General features: G+C 43.8%; 1 protein-coding gene across 9 annotated transcripts in view; it reads left to right on the forward strand.

Annotated features, from left to right (window-relative positions):
• The first annotated feature begins 4,131 nt into the window (after nucleotides 1–4,131).
• Nucleotides 4,132–21,597, forward strand: part of MARF1 (meiosis regulator and mRNA stability factor 1) — a 39,366-nt gene continuing 21,900 nt past the window's right edge. The window contains exons 1-14 of one of the 9 annotated variants that reach the window (XM_060648593.3): nucleotides 4,132–4,250; nucleotides 7,619–7,820; nucleotides 9,901–10,050; nucleotides 10,561–10,593; nucleotides 11,340–11,514; nucleotides 12,445–12,671; nucleotides 13,769–13,886; nucleotides 14,488–14,660; nucleotides 15,675–16,103; nucleotides 16,305–16,462; nucleotides 16,550–16,708; nucleotides 17,735–17,927; nucleotides 18,646–18,824; nucleotides 20,483–20,563. In XM_060648593.3, the coding sequence (XP_060504576.2) occupies nucleotides 7,677–7,820; nucleotides 9,901–10,050; nucleotides 10,561–10,593; nucleotides 11,340–11,514; nucleotides 12,445–12,671; nucleotides 13,769–13,886; nucleotides 14,488–14,660; nucleotides 15,675–16,103; nucleotides 16,305–16,462; nucleotides 16,550–16,708; nucleotides 17,735–17,927; nucleotides 18,646–18,824; nucleotides 20,483–20,563 (2,219 nt within the window). In that variant the 5' untranslated portion in view covers nucleotides 4,132–4,250; nucleotides 7,619–7,676. Of the gene's footprint in view, nucleotides 4,251–4,289; nucleotides 4,448–7,618; nucleotides 7,821–9,900; nucleotides 10,594–11,339; nucleotides 11,515–12,444; nucleotides 12,672–13,768; nucleotides 13,887–14,487; nucleotides 14,661–15,674; nucleotides 16,104–16,304; nucleotides 16,463–16,549; nucleotides 16,709–17,734; nucleotides 17,928–18,645; nucleotides 18,825–20,482; nucleotides 20,564–21,597 lie in introns of those variants that run through there. The other 8 variants (XM_060648585.3, XM_060648587.3, XM_060648591.3 and 5 more) reach the window with 8 other exon arrangements.

The following is a 21,597-nucleotide window of genomic DNA, read 5'->3' on the forward strand; positions in this document are numbered from 1 at the left end:
GGGAAGGACAAAGATCCAGGTCCGCTTAGGCTAAGCAACGCTCCATGTCCTTTACACCCAAAATAAAAATTTCAACATCATTGTCTTCTTCAAGGAGAGTAGACCTAGAGTATATTTGGTTTCCAGCCTGGCTTTGAATTCTGGTTTTACTCCTACTAGCTGGTTGATCTTGGGCAACTGACCTAGACACTCTGTGACTTAGTTTCCTCATCTCTAACATGGGGGTTCATAATAGGATTCTACCTACGGGTTGTGTGGAGACAAAATGAGGTAACTTGGAGTTTGTAAAACGTTTAGGACAATACTTAGCACACAGTGAAATACAGTCTATGTAATTGTTAAGCCATTGTGATTTGCTTATTGGTTATATGTGTCAGGCACGATGCTAACTTCTTGACATGGGTTTTCTTAATTCTCATAACAATCCTAATTGTTCACCAACAAATGTTTATTGAGCAATCAGGCTTATGACACAATGTCAGACAAGATGCCAATCCTCAAAAGGCTATGCTAAAAGCAAGAGAGAAAACCAGTGAACGTAAAATAATTTCAGATGTTAGTAAGTGCTAAGAATAAAGCAAGGTCACTTGATAGAAAAGGGCTGAGAGAGGTCACTTCACATAGTCAGGGAAGTCTGCTCTATGGAGGTGACAATGGACCTGAGACCCAGATAATGAGGACCACAGAAAAGCACTTTTATTGTCCTCATTTTAAAGATGAGAAAATAAAGGTGCAGGAAATTAAATGCATTGCCTAAGGTGTTCCACTTAGTAATTACAAATCAGTCCTCAAACCTGGGTCTGTTTGACTCCTACACCCACATTCTTCAGCACTACCCTAGAGGCAAAGAGATTTTTAGCTATTTTGAGGCCTCTCTCCACACTCCTGGAATCCTTCCCACCTCCCTGCCTTGGGTAAGACTGACCTTTCTCTAATTCGACTTCATTTTGACTCCTTGCTAGTTCCCAAAGCTCAGAGACCCAAAAGGGAACATCACTACCTATATCAACAGGGTTAAGGAAAAGTACCAAAATGTCTTTTTTTTTTTTAATTTTTTTTTAACTTTTATTTTTGAGACAGAGAGAGACAGAGCATGAGCTGGGGAGGAGCAGATAGAGAGGGAGACACAGAATCTGAAACAGGCTCCAGGCTCTGAGCTGTCAGCACAGAGCCCGATGCGGGGCTCGAACTCACGGACCATGAGATCATGACCTGAGCTGAAGTAGGACGCCCAACCGACCAAGCCACCCAGACGCCCCCCCCCAAAATGTCTTTTAGGAAACTTCCATCCTGGTCACAAACACTAATAATTTGCAGCCTCTTGATACTTTTCCTCTGATGCTTTCTTTCACTCTCAGAATTTTATTTGACTCTCTATTCCCTGGGGTTTCTGGGCAGGGAGTAATCATCCCAGTTTACAGATAAACTGAAGCACAAATCGATGAGTTTGGCCTGCCTAAATGTCATTGATCATGTCGCTTAAACTAGTTAGTTTCCAATTTCCTTCATTTTCCATAAAGACAACAGGGAGGATACTGAAATGATCATGAAAATCCTCTTCAGGAATACTTTAGGGAAATGGATTGGTTATTGGGTAAAACCTTTAAAATGAAATGAAAATTTTGGTGCACTTTAAAACCTTTTCCTCCCTTTATTCAATTTGTTTTCCTTGTAGCTTTTACATATTAAGAATTAGCATTAGAATAATTAGAATTAGCAGAGAGTTGTTTTTCTTGCATATGTCCTTCCATCATAATTTATTATTGCAAAACACTGAACTAAACATAGGCAGGAGAGAAGTTGCTGGGGGAGAAACTCCTGTAGTGGCAGCGAGATTAATTGAGGAGGTGAATTAAATGTAAAGTAGCCGCTTAAATAGCCCCCAAAGAAAACTTCATCCTGGTTTCATAAATGTGAAGATTATAATTTGTACAGGGAAAAACTGAAAGTTACTCTCTGATAAAAGAGTTTGCCCAGGAAAGAAACAGGAGTAAGATTAACAGGGCCTATATTTAAGAAAATGTATCTTCAGAAAAATGTGAAAGCACTCTTTCACAAGTATCAAATTGCATTTCACTTCACAATTGCTTCCAAGCGCTAGTGTCCTCTGCTTAGGCTGTTTTTCTACAGAAAACACTAAAACTGCATCTCATCAAAAATTGTTTGTAATTCAGACTTTTCATTAACTTTCCATAACCGATTGGTTCCGTTTTATTGACTCCTTTTAACTTGTTGAGATCAGGCACAGTTCTGGGCTTGAAAGAATGCCAAGCAAAGTCCAACAAAATGTGTCTGCTCTGTATTGTTCTTGCGACTAAAAGTCTTTTTTAAAAGGCAATTAAAATCCACAATTACTTTGTTTCCTTTTTATATTTTCAGTTACTTTGGTCTGTGTTCAGAGGTACTCAACTGCAATAAAAAGAAAAACTCCTCCAAAGAGAAGCATTATTTGTTTCGTACTTTGGGAGAGAAAAAAAAAAAAAAAACAAAAACCACACTAGACACAGGGCTGTTTTTCCTCTGTTCTAATTCCCACTTGGAAAATAATACCCACACACAGACACAGCGAAGATTTACTCAGCAGTAATAAATACCTAAGCAGGCAGATGATGTGTGTGCTTGTCATCTGCCTTCTGGAAATTGAAAGGCGAGCACGAAGGGTGCTTCAGCTGCGTGTTTGATCTTGCCCTCCACAATAGGCGTCTACAAGGACGTCTACAGGGATGGATCAGCTTCCCCTGAAATTTCCCCCACTTAATGCGAATTGCCTAATGAAATTGCCTCACCCCGCAGCCTGGGGGTGGGGGAGGGGTGGGGGAGGGGAATCTCATTGGGTGGTTTCTGCTTATTCTTCTGCAAGATTCATCTGTTTTCTCAGCAAACTTCTAGGTCGAACTCAGCCAGCACATCTTAAATAGGTCTGGATTTAGACAGGCGCTTTGTTTTTCTCATTGGCAACAGGAAATCGCGAGCAGTTGGCAGTTTCAAAAATGACCATGGTGCTGAGCTTTAAAATAAAACCCTTCAGGTCAAAGTGAAGACTGCGAAGCACCTAACCCACCACCACCACCGCAACCATGGCACATGCATCCACCTAAAACCCAAACTGTCACTGGCTTCCCAGGGCTTCCCCCAACCGGCCCCTGGAACAGTTCAACATGCGTTGGAACGAGCTCCGGACCAGCGCTTTCAAAACATGATGTTTTCTGGGGCGCCTGGGTGGCTCAATCGGTTAAGGTCCCACTTTGGCTCAGGTCATGATCTGGCGGTTCAGGAGTTCAAGCCCCACTTCGGGCTCTCTGCTGTCCGCACAGAACGGGGTTCCGATCGTCTGTCCCCGTCCTCCCCGCCCCTCCCTTCAAGCACGCTTCTGCATGCGCTCTCTCTTAAAAAAACAAAAACAAACAAACAGAAAAAACCCCCACACATTAAAAATGACGCTTTTTAACTAAAATCACGAGGACCCCTTAAGAGTAGGTGACACTGTCCCGCCGACTCCGGGTCCACATCTTCATTTCTGCCAGCGGGGCAAGAAGCCCCGCTGGCAGTTATTTTTCTCTCCTCTCGCCGCTAGGTCGCACTAGATTAAGGATGTTGTGGAAAATATGCGTCATTTCATTAAAAAAAAAAAAAAAGACTCGTCACGTGACGAGAGCAGGGAGCGAGGGAGAGCGGAACGCGCGCCAAAACGACTTTTTTTTTTTTTTTAATCGAAATCCCACTTAAACCGTCTTCCCTCGAAAGACCGAAAGAGCTGAATTGTACCAATTCCCGGTTGGGAGGTTTTTTTCCCCCCGGTTCCACCTCACAAGCCCCCTCATTCTTCGCTTTCAGGTTCCTTTCCACTCCACCGCGATAAGCAAGAGAGAAGGCCTCCTTAAACTCGGGGTTTTCGCCAAAAAAGCCGGGGTCTCCCCCGGGAAAGGACCCTATTTAGGGGTTTATCGGGAGGGGACTGAGCCTGACGAGGCTGCAGGGCCGCGAGGCCCCGCCCCCCCCGGGGTTCCCAGCACGCCCCGCGCGGGAGGACGCGGCGGCGGGGGCGGAGTGGAGGAAGGGGCGGAGCGAGGTGGGGAGAGAAGGGCGTCGGTTTTGCGACAGGGGCGGCGCGGTGCGGAAGCGGAAGTGGAGGGTGCGCTTGGCGGCGGCGGCGGGAGCTGCGGAGTCGGGAATCAAAACAAAGGGCCTGGGGGGGGCGGGGGGAAGGCGGCGGGGCCGGAATGTGAGCGGAGGTGGAGCCGGCGGCTGAGGTGAGTTGGCTGGCAGCGCTGGGTACTAGTTCCTGACGGACTCACTGCTCTGGGGCCACCAGCTGGAGGCGGGACAAGTACCCCCCCCTTCCCCTGCCCTTTGCTGGCGGGGGTGGGGGAGGTTGGCCACTCCGAGGTGAAGGACTGGGACCCACCAGTCAGGCCGCCAGCGAAGGTTCCGGTTGTCTCCCTTTCAGGTCCGTTCACGACTGTCATTGCTGCGCCGCTGCTGCCTTTTGGGGGTGTTTGGCTCCCCGCCCGCACCTGCCTCCCTGCTCCCTGTGGGGCTTCCAGGTGTGGAGAGCAACCTTTCTCGAGCAGTGTGCACAGTTGGAAGGTTCAGAGAGGAGTAAAGGGGCGGGTGTTTTTAACCCCCGCCCCGAGCGTTTTTGCGTTCTCCTCGGTCTTTCAGCACTCTAGGGTGTAGTCTCTGGCTTGACAGATAAGTGTTGAGTTGCCCTGAGCCACTCCCACTACTAATTGCAAAGCAACACCGTGGTACACGTGTTAGTTTCCCAAGCACCTTTCTGGTATTACCAAGAGCTTTCCAGTTACATTTGTATCTTTTGGACTCCGCAACTTCTCTGAGCGGTAACTGTGGTGTTTTGCCTCCTGGGGGATGAAAACCTAAGTGGTCTTCCTAGACGTTTATTGAACTCTTCACTCATTGGACAATTGTTGATAGGTACCGGACACTGCTCGGTGCAGGAAATACAGCCCTGAATGAGAAAACATGATGCCTGCTGTCATGGAGTTTATATTCAATAGGGGCGACGTAAAACATCAAGCAAATAAGTAATTTTAGATAGAAGACCTATGGAAACAAAGTGATGGGTTGGGGTGGTTTGTGGATCCAGGACTAGCTTGGGTGTTAAGAGAAGGCCACTTCTAAATTTCATAATGTGACTGTCTCATTAAGTCCCAACAACAGCCCTTTGAGGATGCTGCGGTTACTATCAGGCCCATTTTACAGATAGGATTTGAGGTTCAGAGAGGTTGTGAGCTCTCCAAAGCTGCACAGATAGGAAGCTGCAAAATTGGGACTTAATACACAGACTAACAGTAGAGTCTGTGCTCTCAAGCACTGTCTGAATTGTTCAAAGACTCTCACTCACGTCGGATAGAACTTGCTTTGGCTGCCTAAGTACTTAGTGGCATTCCCAGGAATGCTTGGGAAATTTTCTGGGTGCGGGCCACTAACCTGCCAATACATTTGTACTTTCTGTTGATTGTGTTGAGCAATACGGAAGGCACCTTGTTGTGGTGGAAAGGGGTGGACAAGCCTGGTTCTGCCCCCTCTCTAATTGTGTGATCTTGGCAAGTTGCAAAACTTAATTAAACTTCTGCTTACTCCTCTGTAAAATGTGGTTTATTTCTCTCTAGTCTATCTCACAGATTGACTGTGGGGAAAAAAGATTACATAAATGGATCTTACTGTCTGGTTGCTTTCATCATTGTATCTCCTGGGCCAAGCCCAGACCTGTTATATAGTAGACACTAAATAAATATTTACTGAATGAGGAAATAATGTTAAATAAAAGTACTTTGTAATCTGTATTGTAATCTTCCTGTTACCTCACTTTCAGCATTGGCCTTGAAGAGGTGAGAGAGCATGTTGAAGTTGTGTATTGTGAACATCACAGATTCCTATGATCTAAAGAGGAGATTGTAAGGGAATATAAAACCTGTGTTGAGTAAGAAAAACAGCTAGTATAGCTGTTATAATTTATCATTGTGGCTGTTAATGCTGTCTCTGCTTCTAACTTAACTCCTAACTGTATGTAGTAGGTAAATAGTTACTTTATTCATTTCTTCATTTAACAAATAATTACTTAGTATGTAAGATTTAGCGAGCCCTGTGCTTAGCACAGACTATACATTGGTGAAAACAAATGGATGGGGAGCTGGGAGGAGTCCTTTGTCTAATTCCCCCTCCTCCCCACCCCCCCCCCCTGCCTTGGAGGGGGAGAAAAGAGGCACTCTCTACAGAGGAAGAAACTGAAACTTAAGGGCCAAATAGTAAATGTTTTAGGCCTTCCCCGCCAGTCTCTGTTTCTGGTAACTCAACTCTGTAGTTGTAGTGCATAAACCGCCCCAGACAGTACTTAAACAAATTTCTCTATTTATAGATACCAAAAGTTGAATTTCATATAATGTTGTGTCGCACAATTTTTTTCCCCTAAGAATTAAAGATATATAAAATACATTCTTAGTTTGAAGGCCATTTAAATACAAGCAGCAGGCTGGTTTTGGCTGGCCGGCTATAGTTTGCCTACCCCTGCTTTCTGTGATCAGTTGTATATTTTAGAGTACTGGTTAGTCATTGTTCCCTTCACCATATTGTGTCGATGTTAAACTCTTGAGAGGAGCATCTTATCAGAGTGATAGCTAAAAAAATTGTTTTCAGGGGCGCCCAGGTGGCTCACTCGGTTAAAGTGTCCAACTCTTGATCTCAAGTCAGGTCTTACGGTATACGGGACTGAGCCCTGTGTGGGGCTTTGCGCTGACCATGCGGAGGCTGCTTGGGATTTTCTCTCTCCCTTTATCTCTGCCCCATCCCCACTCATGCCCTATCTCTCTCAAAATAAATAAATAAAAACATTAAAAAAATTGTTTTATTTATGTTCAGGTGAACTTTCTGATAAATTGATGACCTTAAAATGGCCACTGTGGGTAAGAAGAGGTGGTTGTTTGGTATGATGGCGAAGACTTGGGAGTGACGTTCCGCTGTCCTTACCATTGGCAGGCTGCCTCCATGCCCAGTGGCTGTTATCGATTTGATCTGCTTTTATTGTACTGTTTAAGACTTGTAAGAATGTGGTTGCACTGGAATAGATATAGCACATCTGTGACTTGAGATTTCTCGGTTGGATTTTTGCTGGTATATCAGATTGCACTTTCATGATAAGTAAATGAAGGAATTGGTTCGATTTGTTCTGTAGCAGAATCAAATTCAGAGTCCACAGAGGTCACTTAATTTGGACCTTCTGTAGTCACATCAATGACACAGTGGGTTAGGTTGCTGTTAAGTCAGATGCCAGAATCTTACATAATTGGAAATGAAGACGTGTGTTTGTTCTTTTACTAAAATTACATGCTCTTGTCTATTAACATTTTGACCCTTGCAAGTAGAGCCTTTAGGGGAGAGATGCTTGAGAAGAATTAAGAAAAACTGTAGAAAAGGCCTCCTCGGGGCTGGAGGAGGTTGTCACTTGGCTAGAATTCTACTTCTGTTTCTACGATCTGACTTATTGGGAGCTGTTGTACCGTAAATGTAGTTGCGCCATAAGTACGGTTGAAGTTACACTTTTTAATAGTAAAATTTGTCCTTATGCAAATAACTGATGTTGAGATCTCGTTCTTAACAGGGTGGAAGAATGACAGAAAAGAAAGATGGGAGAATGTTGAACCACTTTGTATGGCTGTATGATGGAAGGAAACGGAACTGAGGACCCCTGCAGTAGAACACTTGGATGGCTCCGACAAAATAATGATGCTAAGCCATGGCTCTGGAAATTTTCTAATTGCTTTTCTCGTCCTGAGCACACATTGCCACTTAGCCCCCACACGGTAACTATGTGCAAGACTGAGGACATAGCAAATTCCTTATGCAAATAGATGAGTGGCCCATTTGGTCTGGGGCAGTCTCTCTTTCCCTGGAGTCTGTGCTAAGTTTTACTTTGCATCCTGCTTTTTCCTCCTTGTAGCACATGATTATAATTTCTGACTCAAGGAGAGCATAATTTTTTAACTGTAGCTGCTTTGAATATTTAATGTTAACATTTTGGGAAGACTTACTTCTTAGGAAAGTCAGAGATTCCAAAGATGAAATCCAAATTGTAGAGTCGAATCAGAGGAAAGTATAAAATAGACTTTATTCTATTGTAGCCTTCTGAGGTTTGAGTCTTAAAATCAAGGGAAGATTGAAAGGACCTTATTGGCGGTCTTTTTCTGTTCAAGATTTCTCTTGAACATTTAAACATGTCTGCAACTTCTTCCTTTGTGTTTTCATAGTGATTTTGACTTTTTCTGATGTCCTGCATGCATCATGTTCCCACTTTTCTATTTTGTTTCTTTCCTTTTTTTGGCTTTTGCATTTGGGATTTGAATGAGACTTTATGAATTTATATAAGGGTATTAATAACTTTCTTAAAACTCAGCTAAATTCCTTATCTCCTCCAGAGTTTCATTATATAGTTCTCTTTTTTGCATGGCATCAGTAATTGTGGTCATTTACTTTAAGGACATCTGACAGCAGGGTTGGTACCTTAAGCAGGGCTTCCTGGGACGGTCGGTCAGGCCCCCTTGGGGTCCGACAATACAGGATTGCACTTTCACTTTATAGATCCAGACACCTGCTTCTTTCAGTGGTACCCAGACCTGAGTCAAGACCATAAGAGCCAGATCTATATAAATCCAAATGCCAGTAAATGAATTTCTAGCCTGAACTGTAATTACCAAGAGAGCAGGACACACTGCTTGTTGGCAGTCAGTTGGTTATCAGCAACCTCCCCCCCCCCGCCCTTTTAGGAGAAGTCGACCTGAAAAATCCTACATCTTCAGATCCTGATTTCTCCCAAATGAGTGTGCTCTCCCAGGTTAATGTAGAACCACAGCCAAAGGGGTGAAACCATAGCAGTTAGATGGCCCGTTCTGTACTCTGAAGGAAGAGCATGTCTCCATCACCATATCTGCTTTCTCTTAATAGTTCCTGCAGCCAGCCAGGAAGGGCTATCGATTAGTTAGATCCCCTTTCAGTGACCAGGTACCCTGCTGAGTGCTTTATGTGCACTGTCGTGTTTTATCCTCCTAGCTGTTGTAGGAGCTACATCGTGTTCCCAACTGAAGCTTGAGGAAACCGAAGTATGGAGAGGTTTATTATGTACCTTACCCCAGGTCCTACAACTGCTGAGTATCACATTCCAACCCAGGTCTCTAACACCAACGACAACACAACGTCCTGTGTCTGTGGTGGAGGCATATGACAAGCTATTTCTCTTGAATATTGTGCCCGAACGGTTTTCTAATTAATCCTTTTCACTGGCTACATAGCAGTTGTTGGCCTTGTGGCTTTAGGTCATGATAGCCTGGAGTTTGCTTCTTGTCCCCAACAGCACGTTTAAGACTCCATGGATGGGCCATGTGGGCAGATAGCTGATCTCATCCGAAAGTTTGGAATCGTCTGGAGGACCTTGGTAAACCCTTTATGGTCTGACTGCAGGAACCATTAAGTATTTTCCTCAACGCACTTGGCTTGTGAGCCATCCTTGTTGAACGCCATTCGTGATTGTGTTGTTTTCGTACCACCTGTTTTGTCTTCAGAAGGCCCTGTGAGGCAAGGGGAAGTTATCAAAGGGAAGTCCCTGAGGCACAGACGGTTAACCTGCCTTGCTGGCCGTGTAAGCAGCACCCTGCCCCAGTCTCTTAAAATCCAGGAAGGACACGGTCTTGATTTTGTTTGTCCGTTTCCCTGTTCTGTGAAGAAGGCCCCTGCTTTCAGCCGCCACTCCGTTCTCCTTCCGTTTGGTTGTGATCGAGTGATGTAAACAGGACTGAACACTACTTCCGTCTCTAGATTGCAGTAGGATGTGAGTAACCAAAACTCACCGGCCCCGTGAAGCTAACTTGCCTTCTGGTCTTCTCTTCCCAGAAAGATTACATGGAGAACAAGAAAGCTGCTGTGGAGTTAAAGGACGTGCCGTCTCCCCTTCATGCTGGCTCTAAACTTTTCCCAGCAGTCCCGCTTCCAGATATTCATTCTCTCCAGCAACCTAAAATACAGCTTTCACCTGTCCCCAAAGTAAGCTGCTGCGCTCATTGCCCTAATGAACCCTCCACTTCGCCGATGCGTTTTGGTGGTGGCGGTGGCAGCGGTGGTAGCGGAGGTAGCGGTAGCTTGATTCACCCAGGCGCACTGTTAGACTCACAGAGCACCAGGACAGTCACGTGTCAGGTAGGCTCAGGGTTTGCCTTCCAGTCTGCATCTTCGCTCCAGAATGCCTCAGCTAGGAACAATTTGGCCGGCCTTGCAAGTGACTTCCCCAGCATGTGTCTAGAGAGTAATCTATCTTCCTGCAAACACCTGCCCTGTTGTGGAAAGCTTCATTTCCAATCCTGCCATGGTAACGTGCACAAGCTGCATCAGTTTCCGGCTCTCCAGGGCTGCGCCTCCACTGGCTATTTCCCCTGTTCTGATTTCACGAGCGGGGCTCCGGGGCGTTTGGAAGAGCACATTTCACAGTCGGAGCTAACGCCTCACTTGTGCACCAATTCTTTGCACCTAAACGTGGTACCTCCGGTTTGTTTAAAGGGCTCACTTTACTGCGAAGACTGTCTCAACAAGGTGTGTATCTTTTTATTTGTTATGTTGGGTGCAGCTGACTTTTGAGGAGTGACTTTTTTAAAGTGGATCTGTCTCGAAAAGTCTTTGTGGTGCATGGGGCTGAAGATTCTTCTGTGAGGTAGCTTTCTCCCCAGCAGCATAGCCTCTGTCGGTCCCGAAAGAGGCGAAGGGTAAAATGGGAAGGCCCATCCAAAAACGTGCAGAGTCCTTATTCACGTAGTTTGTGCTTTTAGAGGCTCTCGTTGTAATAAATGCGTTGCCTACACATACACCTAGTTCGGCGAAGCTTCGGGTTCCGTTGTGTCTTAAAGGCTAGAGTTCTCATAACTAACACTCACCTCATATATGGACCCATTCATGTTAACATAGGTCACCCCATGGTGTTCTTTGGTAATAACTTGAGGGACTTGGAACTTGGCCTCGATCACACGGGTGTTCAAGTAAAGATTTTAGTTTCCTTTACGGAAAGTATGTCTGGGTCTCCTCTGCAGGATACCTATGCCCTAGGCTGTGAAAGTCGTCCCAGACCATTTAAAGTCACTTTGTGAAGTGAGTTTGTGAATTAACAGCTAATAGTTCTGGGAATGCACTGAAATATTGAAAATACATCCTGTCAGAGGCGACAGATTCTAACAGGTGGAAAGAAGAAACACTTAGAATGTGTTTTCAGTTGTTGTTTATAACTCTAGGTTCTGAAATGATGTGTCTGAAACCTCCTCCTTTTTTTAAAAAAATTTTTAAAACAGCCGGCAAGAAATAGTATAATTGATGCTGCTAAAGTCTGGCCAAATATACCACCTCCAAATACTCAAACTGCACCTGTTACTATTCCTCTGTGTAATGGCTGTGGAACCAAAGGAGCAGGGAAGGAGACCACGTTGTTATTGGCGACCAGTCTAGGCAAAGCTGCTTCGAAATTTGGTAAATGACAGTATGGTATAAAATGTGCATATTTAAGTAGTTTTCAGTATCTGATACACTGCATTTAATCACCTTGAAAAGATTCTTGTGGTCTAAAGCTACTATGTATGTGCATCTCCATTTCTCCCTCTTCGTAAAAAATCTTTTTATTCTTAGACACCGACGAGTCATTTGCCTTTTACGTTGCACTGAGGCTGTCTGAGGTCGGATGCCGTATACAGAATACTAGGTATACGAGGTATATATTAGGAGAGATAAGTGCCAGAGGGGACTTAGTGTCAACTTAGGTTCCTAATTACACTTGTTGATGGCGCACTCCAGAGAAGTACTTACTATTTAGAAAGATTTAGTAATGGTTGATAAAAAACAAGAATTGAAAAACCTAGTATCATTTCCCCAAAAAGTAGTTAATGTGATATTTTGTCTTTGGAAAACTTTTATTTTTATATTAAATCAGATGTTAATGCAGTGTTCAAATTTTTTTTTTTTTTTTAATCAAGGACAGTAACAACTTCACCCTTTGTCACCTCTTCATTGCTCTTCCATACTGAGCAGGTAGACACGCGTGGGCAGAGCATGACAGGTCCCAGAGCTGCAGTGTCCATTCGCCTACGTGTTAGTGTACAGAGAAACGTAGACATAACGGTCAGCATGAGGATGGCTCATGCTTTGCACTGGATTTATTGTGGGCCTGAAGTAACTTGACCTTTAGATTTGTTCTTTCCTGAAAAAGAGGAATAATCACTTAGGAATGTTATTGCAACTTGGGGTTGGCCTTTTAGGTCAACCAGTGAGGTTGGTATCCTTAAGCTTAACATCAATCGATAATTTCATTTTTCTGCCACTAAAAATGATAGGTAGCTACCTATTATTTTAATTTGCCATTATTTTTTTCACTATGTGTGATTGAAAGTGTTAACATTTCCTAAGGGTCACCAGAAGTTGCACTAGCCGGACAGGTGCTGGAAAACTTACCCCCCATTGGAGTTTTTTGGGATATTGAAAACTGTTCAGTTCCCTCTGGCCGCTCAGCTACTGCTGTTGTACAGAGAATCCGTGAGAAGTTTTTTAAAGGCCACAGAGAAGCAGAATTCATCTGTGTGTGTGACATCAGTAAAGAAAACAAAGAAGTTATTCAAGAGCTGAATAATTGCCAGGTAAAAAAAAAAAGGTTTTTTCATCTATTATGGTACAAGAAGAAGCACATGTGTGTTTTTTTTAAATAATTTTAATTCAAAATTTGTTAAATATGCATTTCTACTAGGTTGGCAAATAAAGGAAATTAGCAAGAGATTATTTCTGAAGTACTAGAAATCACTTAATCGTATTTGATCTTTCAGTAATGCCACGTATATGTGACTAGTGCTGTGTCACAGCATGGTTACTTGTGCATCCTTTCTTTTGATTTTCATGACTGCTCTATGAAAAGGGCTCATAGGATTTATTATTTGAAATTTGCAAATTCACCTGAGGCACCAAGATGTTAAACAACTTTTTAAAGATCACGTGGCCAGTAACCAGATGAGCTAGGATTTAAATCCAGATTGTCTGACTGCAAAGTCTATTCTCGTAAGCTGGAACTAGAATCTAGTTCTTTTGACGCTTAGACAAGTAATTCTGTTTTTATGCCATATTGCTGCCTAAAATTACATACTTATGCTCCTTAAAAAACTAATAAATCCTATTGTGTATTGTATGTAGTTGAAATGCCTCTCAAAACCTTTCCTTGCCCTGGAGACTTCAGTATAAGCCTGATAACTTTAACAGAAATAAATCCATTTTTGCTCTTTCGGGGACAGATGCCTTTCCTCTCCCATCACCTAACCCCAGATCCTGAAAGCTATAGACTATGTGTAGCAGAGACAAGTTACATCATATACAGCCCTAAATCTTAGGTTCATCATCTCTGTCCATCTCTGCTACTTCCTGGTTGTTGGCAAAAGCTGTTAGAGCTGCATTACTTCATATTTCACTTCCTTGTCTGCCTGTTTTCTGAAAGGGGGTTGGATGAAGTACAAGAGCAGATGAAGAGAGGCGTGCAGGGCTAACAATGGATCTAGTTCATTCGTACAGAGACACAAATTTGAAATTACTGAGATCTGTTTATGATTTTTTTTTTTCATTGCTAAGTGGCAAGAATAACAACAGCTAGAGTTTCGTTCCTTGAGGACCGTCTCTGAAGATGTGGGCAGAATGTGTAGTGATTTCCCAACCTCAGCTCTCACTAATTTGTCCTCACTCTGAATCAACGCAGGTGACCGTGGCCCACATCAACGCTACCGCCAAGAACGCGGCTGACGACAAACTGCGCCAGAGTCTCCGAAGGTTTGCGAACACTCACACTGCTCCAGCCACTGTGGTTCTCGTGTCGAGTAAGTGCAGAGACATCTGCTCATTTCCACTAAACTCGCTGTGTGGGAATTATTACAGAAGCCAGAACACATTCGAGTGAAATATGCCCCCAGAGAGGCTGAAATGCACAGGCCATATTTGTGCTTACCTCTGAGAACGGTTTAGAGAAGAAAGCGGGAGTCTGTGTAGATTTTGTGGATTTTCTCCTTAGAGCTTGAATATGGATTCTTGTGGGGCCAGTTAAAGAAAATGTAGTTTTTTATTCTACTTTATTTTTTTGTATCCTGGGCCCAGTATTGCTAGTTTTAACAATCTAAGAAGAATTTCCAGAGCTGATGCTCCCCGAAATATTAATATTTGCTCTCTTTTACTATTGGAAGTGACATGTCTTGGAATTCAGTAGAAATATGTGGTCAAATTGCCCTACGGTGTTCATTCTTGTGTGAAATGTGTTCCTGTTTCAGTTAAGGGGGTGGGAGCTGGGTGGCGGGGGGGGGGGTGGAGCAACTCTGAGTCCAGTCCAGCCATTCCTTCCTTCTCAGTAGGGGGCAGTACAGCTGTGTGTGTGTGTCACGTCTTTCTAATGTTTGGGGACGGGGTGGGCTGTGCCTTCTCTTTCAGCTGATGTCAATTTTGCATTGGAGCTCAGTGATCTGAGACACAGGCATGGTTTCCACATAATTTTGGTCCATAAAAACCAGGCCTCGGAAGCACTGCTGCATCATGCTAATGAGCTGATCAGATTCGAAGAGTTCATTTCCGACTTGCCCCCCAGGTTACCACTAAAAATGCCAGTAAGTGGGTTTGCATTCTTCTTTTGCTGCACTCTAATGTTAGATTTTGGGGGCTGAAGACCGCCCTTAACGGGGGTCACCAGGTGAGGCTGTTCTTTGTAGGAGGCTGGCCAGATTTTTGAAGTAAGGCTTAGAAATAGTTCTTTTCTTACCAATAGAGAATTGGCATGTATGAATTTTGCTTTTAGCTTGTTTCACGGTATCGTGGGGAATTGGCTTGTAGGTTTATCTTCCCAACGCCTCTGGTCAGTGTCTCCAAAGCCAGCAGTGTTTGTGTCAACTGGATGAAAGCCATAGAGAAAGATTTATTACGTCTTTTTCTTCCAGTCATGGGTAAAGAATATGGTGATGGTTTGCACACACTCATGTGGCTGCAGTCAGATAAACAGAGTAAATCGTACACGTCTTGGGCATTTAATCCTTAAACTTCAGTAGCACTCTGAGCTGGTTTTGCATAGTTCTATTCCCCACCATGCATGTGCACGATTCAGAGCGGTTATTGCTACACCTGTAGCTTATTGAGCCACGTGCTAGGAGAAAGTGCGCGTATTTCCAGCAGGGTGAGCGTTCCTTATGGTCTTGATTTGGGAAAAGCACGTTTACTACACTCTTGAGCTGCATTTCAGCCATTTGGAGAATATACATAGGACTCCTAAAGAAATTGGCATTTACTTTTCTAGCCTCAGAGGCCTTTAAGTCGAATGTAGTATTTTAGGTCAGAGATTGCCCACTTTTGAGGTCCCTGTTCTTCATGGTTAAAAAGAAGAAAAAGACTTGATTATTCAGAGCATTAAATCTTGCCATTCTCACTGGCCAGAGTGGTACTTTAAGGTACATTTCCCTCCTTCTGGGTTTTTTTGGTTTAAGTAAGTTCACTGTCTTCCCTCAAGATCATTACCACCTCCCCTCCGAGGTTGTTAGCTTAAGTTTGGAGATCACTCCTTGTTCTTCTAATTTTGTAATTGAATGTGTGCCCTTGAGTTAACCCGTTGTAACCCTTTTCCTCTGTATCAGCAGTGCCACACTCTGCTCTATGTTTATAACCTACCAGCAAATAAAGATGGCAAGAGCATCACCAACAGGCTCAGGCGCCTGTCTGATAATTGTGGTGGGAAAGTGCTGAGTATCACAGGCTGCAGTGCAATTCTCCGCTTCATAAACCAAGATAGTGCAGAACGGGCTCAGAAGCGAATGGAAAACGAAGATGTCTTTGGTAATAGGATCATTGTGTCATTTACTCCAAAAAATAGAGAACTCTGTGAAACAAAGAGTTCCAATGCAATTGCTGATAAAGTGAAGTCTCCCAAAAAACTTAAGAATCCAAAATTGTGCCTCATCAAAGACACGAGTGAACAATCTTCCAGTGCCAAAGCCACGCCTGGAAAAGGGTCGCAGGCAAATTCTGGATCTGCTACAAAAAACACAAATGTTAAAAGTTTACAGGTAACTTTGATACCTCTTGCTTTCTGAAGTTTACGGTAGGTTCGGTTTCTTCTTCTCTGTGTTTTACATGCCCCGCTTGCTTTCGGCATGTCCTTTTTCGTTTTCCATTTTTGACGATTCTCAGTTACGTGTTTTCTGTACAGGGTTTAACACATCTTGGTCGCTTCAGTTTTAAATTCCGCTGCGCTTGTCTCTTTTAAGGAGCTCTGCCGCATGGAGTCAAAGACTGGCGCTAGAAGCAGTGACTCCCAGCAAGGCCACCTGAGGCTGGTGGCGCCTCCCCACAGAAGCTTGAGCGCTGTAGCGCCCACACCCAAAAACTCGGGGACGGCAGAACCTGCTTACAAAACCAACCCGAAGTAGGTTACGTTACTCTTCCTCACGGCCTCTTGTCTAATGTGAAGGCAAGCACGTGACCTTTTCCCTTCATGTGTTCCCTCCATTAGGAAAGAGAACCCCTGTCCCCGGAGTGTCACCAGCTCTCCTGTAGAGAACAAAGAGAAAGAGGAGACTCCGTTCCAAGTGAGTTACCCATCTGCTTTCAGCAAGCTGATCACGTCACGGCAAGTCAGTCCCCTGCTCGCAGCACAGCCTTGGTCTTCTCGGTGAGTCCACCTGCTTGATCGTGGGGTACTTGCGTGCAGTAGCAGGGATGATGACACGATGCTGGTTCAAAGGAACTCCAGCGACGCAAGTGCATGAATACAGAAGTAAGAGATGAGTCTTCCCCTCCTCGTCCTCCAGCCCCCCTTCCTCAGGCCATCTTAGCTTACGATGGGGGGCCGTGCTCCTCAACGTCTCTCCCCTCCACGTGGGAATCTGGGTAAGCAGAGATCACAGAAACTTAACTCGGACTCCCTGGCCATGATGGGAGGCACGTGTAGATGTCCTTACTGTTTCCTCCTCACTTTGTCGTGTTGGGGAAGCAGCCCCAACTACACGTGCCCTGGTTATTCTTATTCACAGGGTAATTGCAGGGAGCCATTTGAGAAGCAGGAGTGGGGGGCAGTCTGTAGACCACTGTACTTACCCAAGTAATGCTTACCTTATCTAAGCTCTCCAGACTCACACTGAGTACTTCTGGAAGCTTGGAGGACAGGAGCCATGAGGCCACGTTGCACCTTGTGAACTCCTTCACGCATTGTATTTGTTGCGCTGAGTTGCTGAAGGCTCGCTCCAGAAAGTGACTTTGGATCTGCAAAGTTAAAATTAAAAATTCACATAAAAGACTACAACACGTGAGCGACAGTAGCGTTTTCAGAGCCAGGGAGAAGTTAAATGACTTTTATTGGTATCGCAGGCTAATTCACCAAGAATCAGTGCCCAGAGTAGAAAATGAATTCACCGGGTGTGCCTATAATTTCTGCCTCTAGTTTTAAATAATCCAATGAAAGAATATTTGGTATTAAATTGTGTACTGGTTGTTAATAACAGGTCAATAGGTAGTACTTTTGGAAATAGTTCTAAATCAGTGTACATTTAAGATAAAAATACATTTGAAAACCAAATATTCTGCTTGGTTGCATTATGGAAAGCTGTTTTTATATATAGCTTCAGACAGAGCCTAAGTGGTTTAAACTAAGTAAATAGAATAACAGTTTTTAAAAATACTCCACCATGTATGTTTTAAGCAGGAGTATGTCTCCAAACCTTTTAAACAGAGCGTCCCCACTTGCTTTCAACATTGCAAATTCGAGCATTGGTGCTGACAGCCCAGACCCGTTTGCAAATGGTGCTGACATCCAGATCAGCAACATCGACTACAGATTATCCCGGAAGGAGCTGCAGCAGCTTATGCAGGAGGCATTTTCTAGGCACGGCAAGGTAACCTTCTCACCCCCTCTTGCCTTCCTTTTACCCTTTGCTAGCGCTTCAAGTCGGGAGAACGTAGTTCAACACACGTAACCGCAGCCAGGATAGACGTATCACTGAATGAGTTTGAACTCCTTCCTTTTTCCTGTGGTCTGCTCACGGTGATGCTGTACTTGTAGTTTTTAGGGCGTAACCCCGGAGAGCAGGAGACCTAGGGGAGAGGCACTCGTGGTCACGGGCACGGATTTAAGTGGCACTTTGGGGAATAAAACTCTGATGGATTTTACTTCACTCTGGCTGCTAAAATACAGAAGTAGGATTCTAAAGTAATGTTGGCTGTTTTTGTGAGTATCTTATTGTGTCTGATGGGGTTTTTAGGTGCCGTTTGCTAGAAGTGCACCTATTCCAGATGATTAAAATGGCTATGCCCCGGGTGTCTGCAGGGTCTGGAGAAGACCCCAAAGACTCCTCGCACATATTGGCTCCCGAGCCTGCATCGGAGAGCTGCGCGTGCCAGAGCACGCAGGCAGGCCGGGCCGATTTCACGTCTCTGAAGGTCACCCAGTCCTGGTTCACTTAGGTTTTGCTTGGCAGAAGCGTAGCATTCAGACACGTTCCCTCACAGAAGCACGGAAGTCCACAGGCGTGTTCCTTCATGATTCACCTTCAGGTTGAAGCTGACAGGGTTCGGGGTAGACCTAGCATTCCCTTTTCCTTTTTACTGCTGTAGGTGAAGAGTGTTGAGCTCAGCCCCCATACAGATTATCAGCTCAAGGCTGTTGTTCAGATGGAGAACTTACAAGAAGCAATCAGTGCGGTGAATAGCCTCCACAGATACAAAATTGGCAGCAAGAAGATCCTGGTCTCACTTGCCACAGGAGCTGCTAATAAATCACTCTCTTTACTGAGGTAAAAACAAACCATTTATTTCAGGAAATAACTTCTTGGCCCAGAAACAACTTTGGAAAAAATAAAATAGATTTCATCACATTCCCAACCCTCTTTGATGATTACACACGCAGCAATGTTTATTCTCACTTGTGACAGAACTTAGAAAATGAGCTAGAAGGTAGCAATAAGCTGGTTAGAATAATCCAACTCTTACTCAAGTCCACTACTCAAAGGTGAAGTACAGCTTAAACTTGGCAGGCGGTTAGGAGTAAAATAATACACCGCATATCCAGAACAGGTTCTAAAAATAGTAGCCCTCTACAGTAAATGTTTATAAGCCTGGAAAGTCTGAAATGTTCCCTTCAAATCTTAGGAGAAGGTGGGTTTGTCTGTAGAGGGTAGATCTACGAAGCTGCAAGCTCTCAACCTGCAGATATATCCTTGGCCTCAAATAGACACTCAGCTCTGTAAGTCTGCCTTCAACTCTGTCAATTGTAGGAATCTGGTGGTGCTTTCATTCTTAATGTGCTTTGATTCTTCTTCGGCTTTCCCTGTTTTGGGGACAACTAGTAAAACAGAACTCACTCCTAAAAATCTGTTTAAACTCTCAAAGATCTTTTTCCGTAACGTGTACTTCACCATTATTTTAAATTATGTTTTTTTCCCCTAGAATAAAAATAATAATGCTCATTGAAGAAACTTTGGAAAGGTCAGAAATACAAAAGAAGCTGGGGGGTGGGGGGTGGGGCGTGGTGGGAATCCATAATCCTGTGGCTCAAAGCCAGTCATGCAACAGTTTGCCTCTTTGTTTTCTTCTGATCGTTCTTGGCTGCCTTTTTTAAAACTATAGTTGGGATGATATTGTATCTGCTTGTGTATCCTCCACTGTGGGAATTTTACGTCCGCGTCTCTAACACGTGACACACGACGTGGCAGGAGCCATTCAAGCTGTTCTGCCTTTTTTTTTCTGTTAACAAGGTGTTTGTCTCATTTGAGGGGTCAGTGTCCTTCTGATACACAGGTGTGAAAAGTGCTCTGCTTGAGTCTGATAAAAATCCCAGTGTCTGGCCTTATATTCTTTAATCACCTTGTCCCTAAAGTCTTTTTTTTTTTCAAGGTTTTCCAGAAAATAAATTTTGACATACCAGAAACTGGTAAATTTATGTTGTGTATACAGTTGACCCTTGAACAGCTCAGGGGTTGGGGGTGCCAACCCCCCCCCACCCCATGCAGTCAAAAATCCCCATATAACTTCTGATTCCCCCAAATCTTAACTACTAATCGCGTACTGTACTGTTGACTGGAAGCCTTTACTGATAATGATAACATAAACAGTTGATTAACACCTAGGTTGTATGTGTTATATGCTACGTTCTTACAATAAAATAAGCTAGGAGAAAGAAAATGTTTCCAAAATCATAATGACGAGAACATACATACATTTATAGTACTGTACTGCATTTATCGAAAGAAATCCACACATAAGTGGACTCGTGAAGTTCAAACCCATGTTATTCAAGGGTCAACTGTACATTGTGTTAATCAGTTTTATGAACTCTGTTTTTGTTTTTATTTTTCCGCTCCCTATGAACTGTGTTTTTAAAATACCACTTGGAAATCCTCTGTTGATATCGAATGACATCTGTTTTCTAATTGAGTAAAATTTTGTTTTACAGTGCAGAAACAATGTCTATTCTTCAGGACGCTCCTGCCTGCTGTCTGCCTCTTTTTAAATTTACAGATATCTATGAAAAAAAGTAAGTTAGGTTTATTATTTTTTTCATTGATCTGGTCAGTACTGATTGGCAGCTTCCAGAATTCCTATATTAATTGGTGATTGGCATAAATCTCTTGAGGAAAAGCTGTTGAGGACTATTTCCAGCCTGGTGGAGGAAATGACGTAAAGACAATGGTATCCAGATTCACGTTTCTATTTTAACATACATTTTAAAAACGTCTTTCATTTTTAATAAATTTAGACCTCAGTCCCTAAAGCTGTATGTTTTTCCCATTGACTGATTCGTCTTGTTCATCACTGAATGAACATTTTCCAGCACTTTCTAGGCTGTAAGCTCTAGGACAACAAGGACTGGATCTGACTTATGACCATCTCTTCAGGACCCAGGGCTTAGTAGATGCTCAGGAAGTATGGGTGGTATGGAAGTCTAGGGGCACCCGGCTGGCTCAGTTGGTGGAGCGTGTGACTCTTGATCTCAGGGTTGTGAGTTCAAGCCCCACGTTGGGTGTAGGGATCACTTTTAAAAACAACATCTTTTTTTAAAATTTATGTATTTAAATTGAAGTTCGTGAACATACAGTGTAGTCTTGGTTTTAGGAGCATAATCCAGTGATCTAGCACTTACATAGAACACCCGGTGCTCATCCCAGCAAGTGCCCTCCTTAATGCCCATCACCCATTTAGCCCATCCTCCCCAAAATAAAATCTTTAAAAAGTCTGAGCCTCTGTGGAGAGTGCAGAGCTGGGAAGACACGATCCTTGTCCTTGAGCTTATGTCTGGAAGGGAAGAGGAAATACTCGTAAATCATCACATAGAACAAAGAAAACTATCCCCAAGTGAATGAGGAGGAGAAAATGCTATAAGGATGGAAAAAACAAAGAGCTGGACTGTTACTCTGAAGCCCCGGAGCCCTGAGTAGTGGCAGAACTACGGGCCATGTGGTGGCAGTGCAAGCTGAGATGGAATGAACAGGGCAGAGAAGGACACAAAGAAGGGACAGTGCTGTCCCAGTCCTGGGTCCAAGCAGATGCTCTTGGAACACCGAAGTTTCA

Source organism: Panthera onca, chromosome E3 (assembly GCF_046562875.1).
Source record: "Panthera onca isolate mPanOnc1 chromosome E3, mPanOnc1 haplotype 2, whole genome shotgun sequence".
Classification (NCBI taxonomy): domain Eukaryota; kingdom Metazoa; phylum Chordata; class Mammalia; order Carnivora; family Felidae; genus Panthera; species Panthera onca.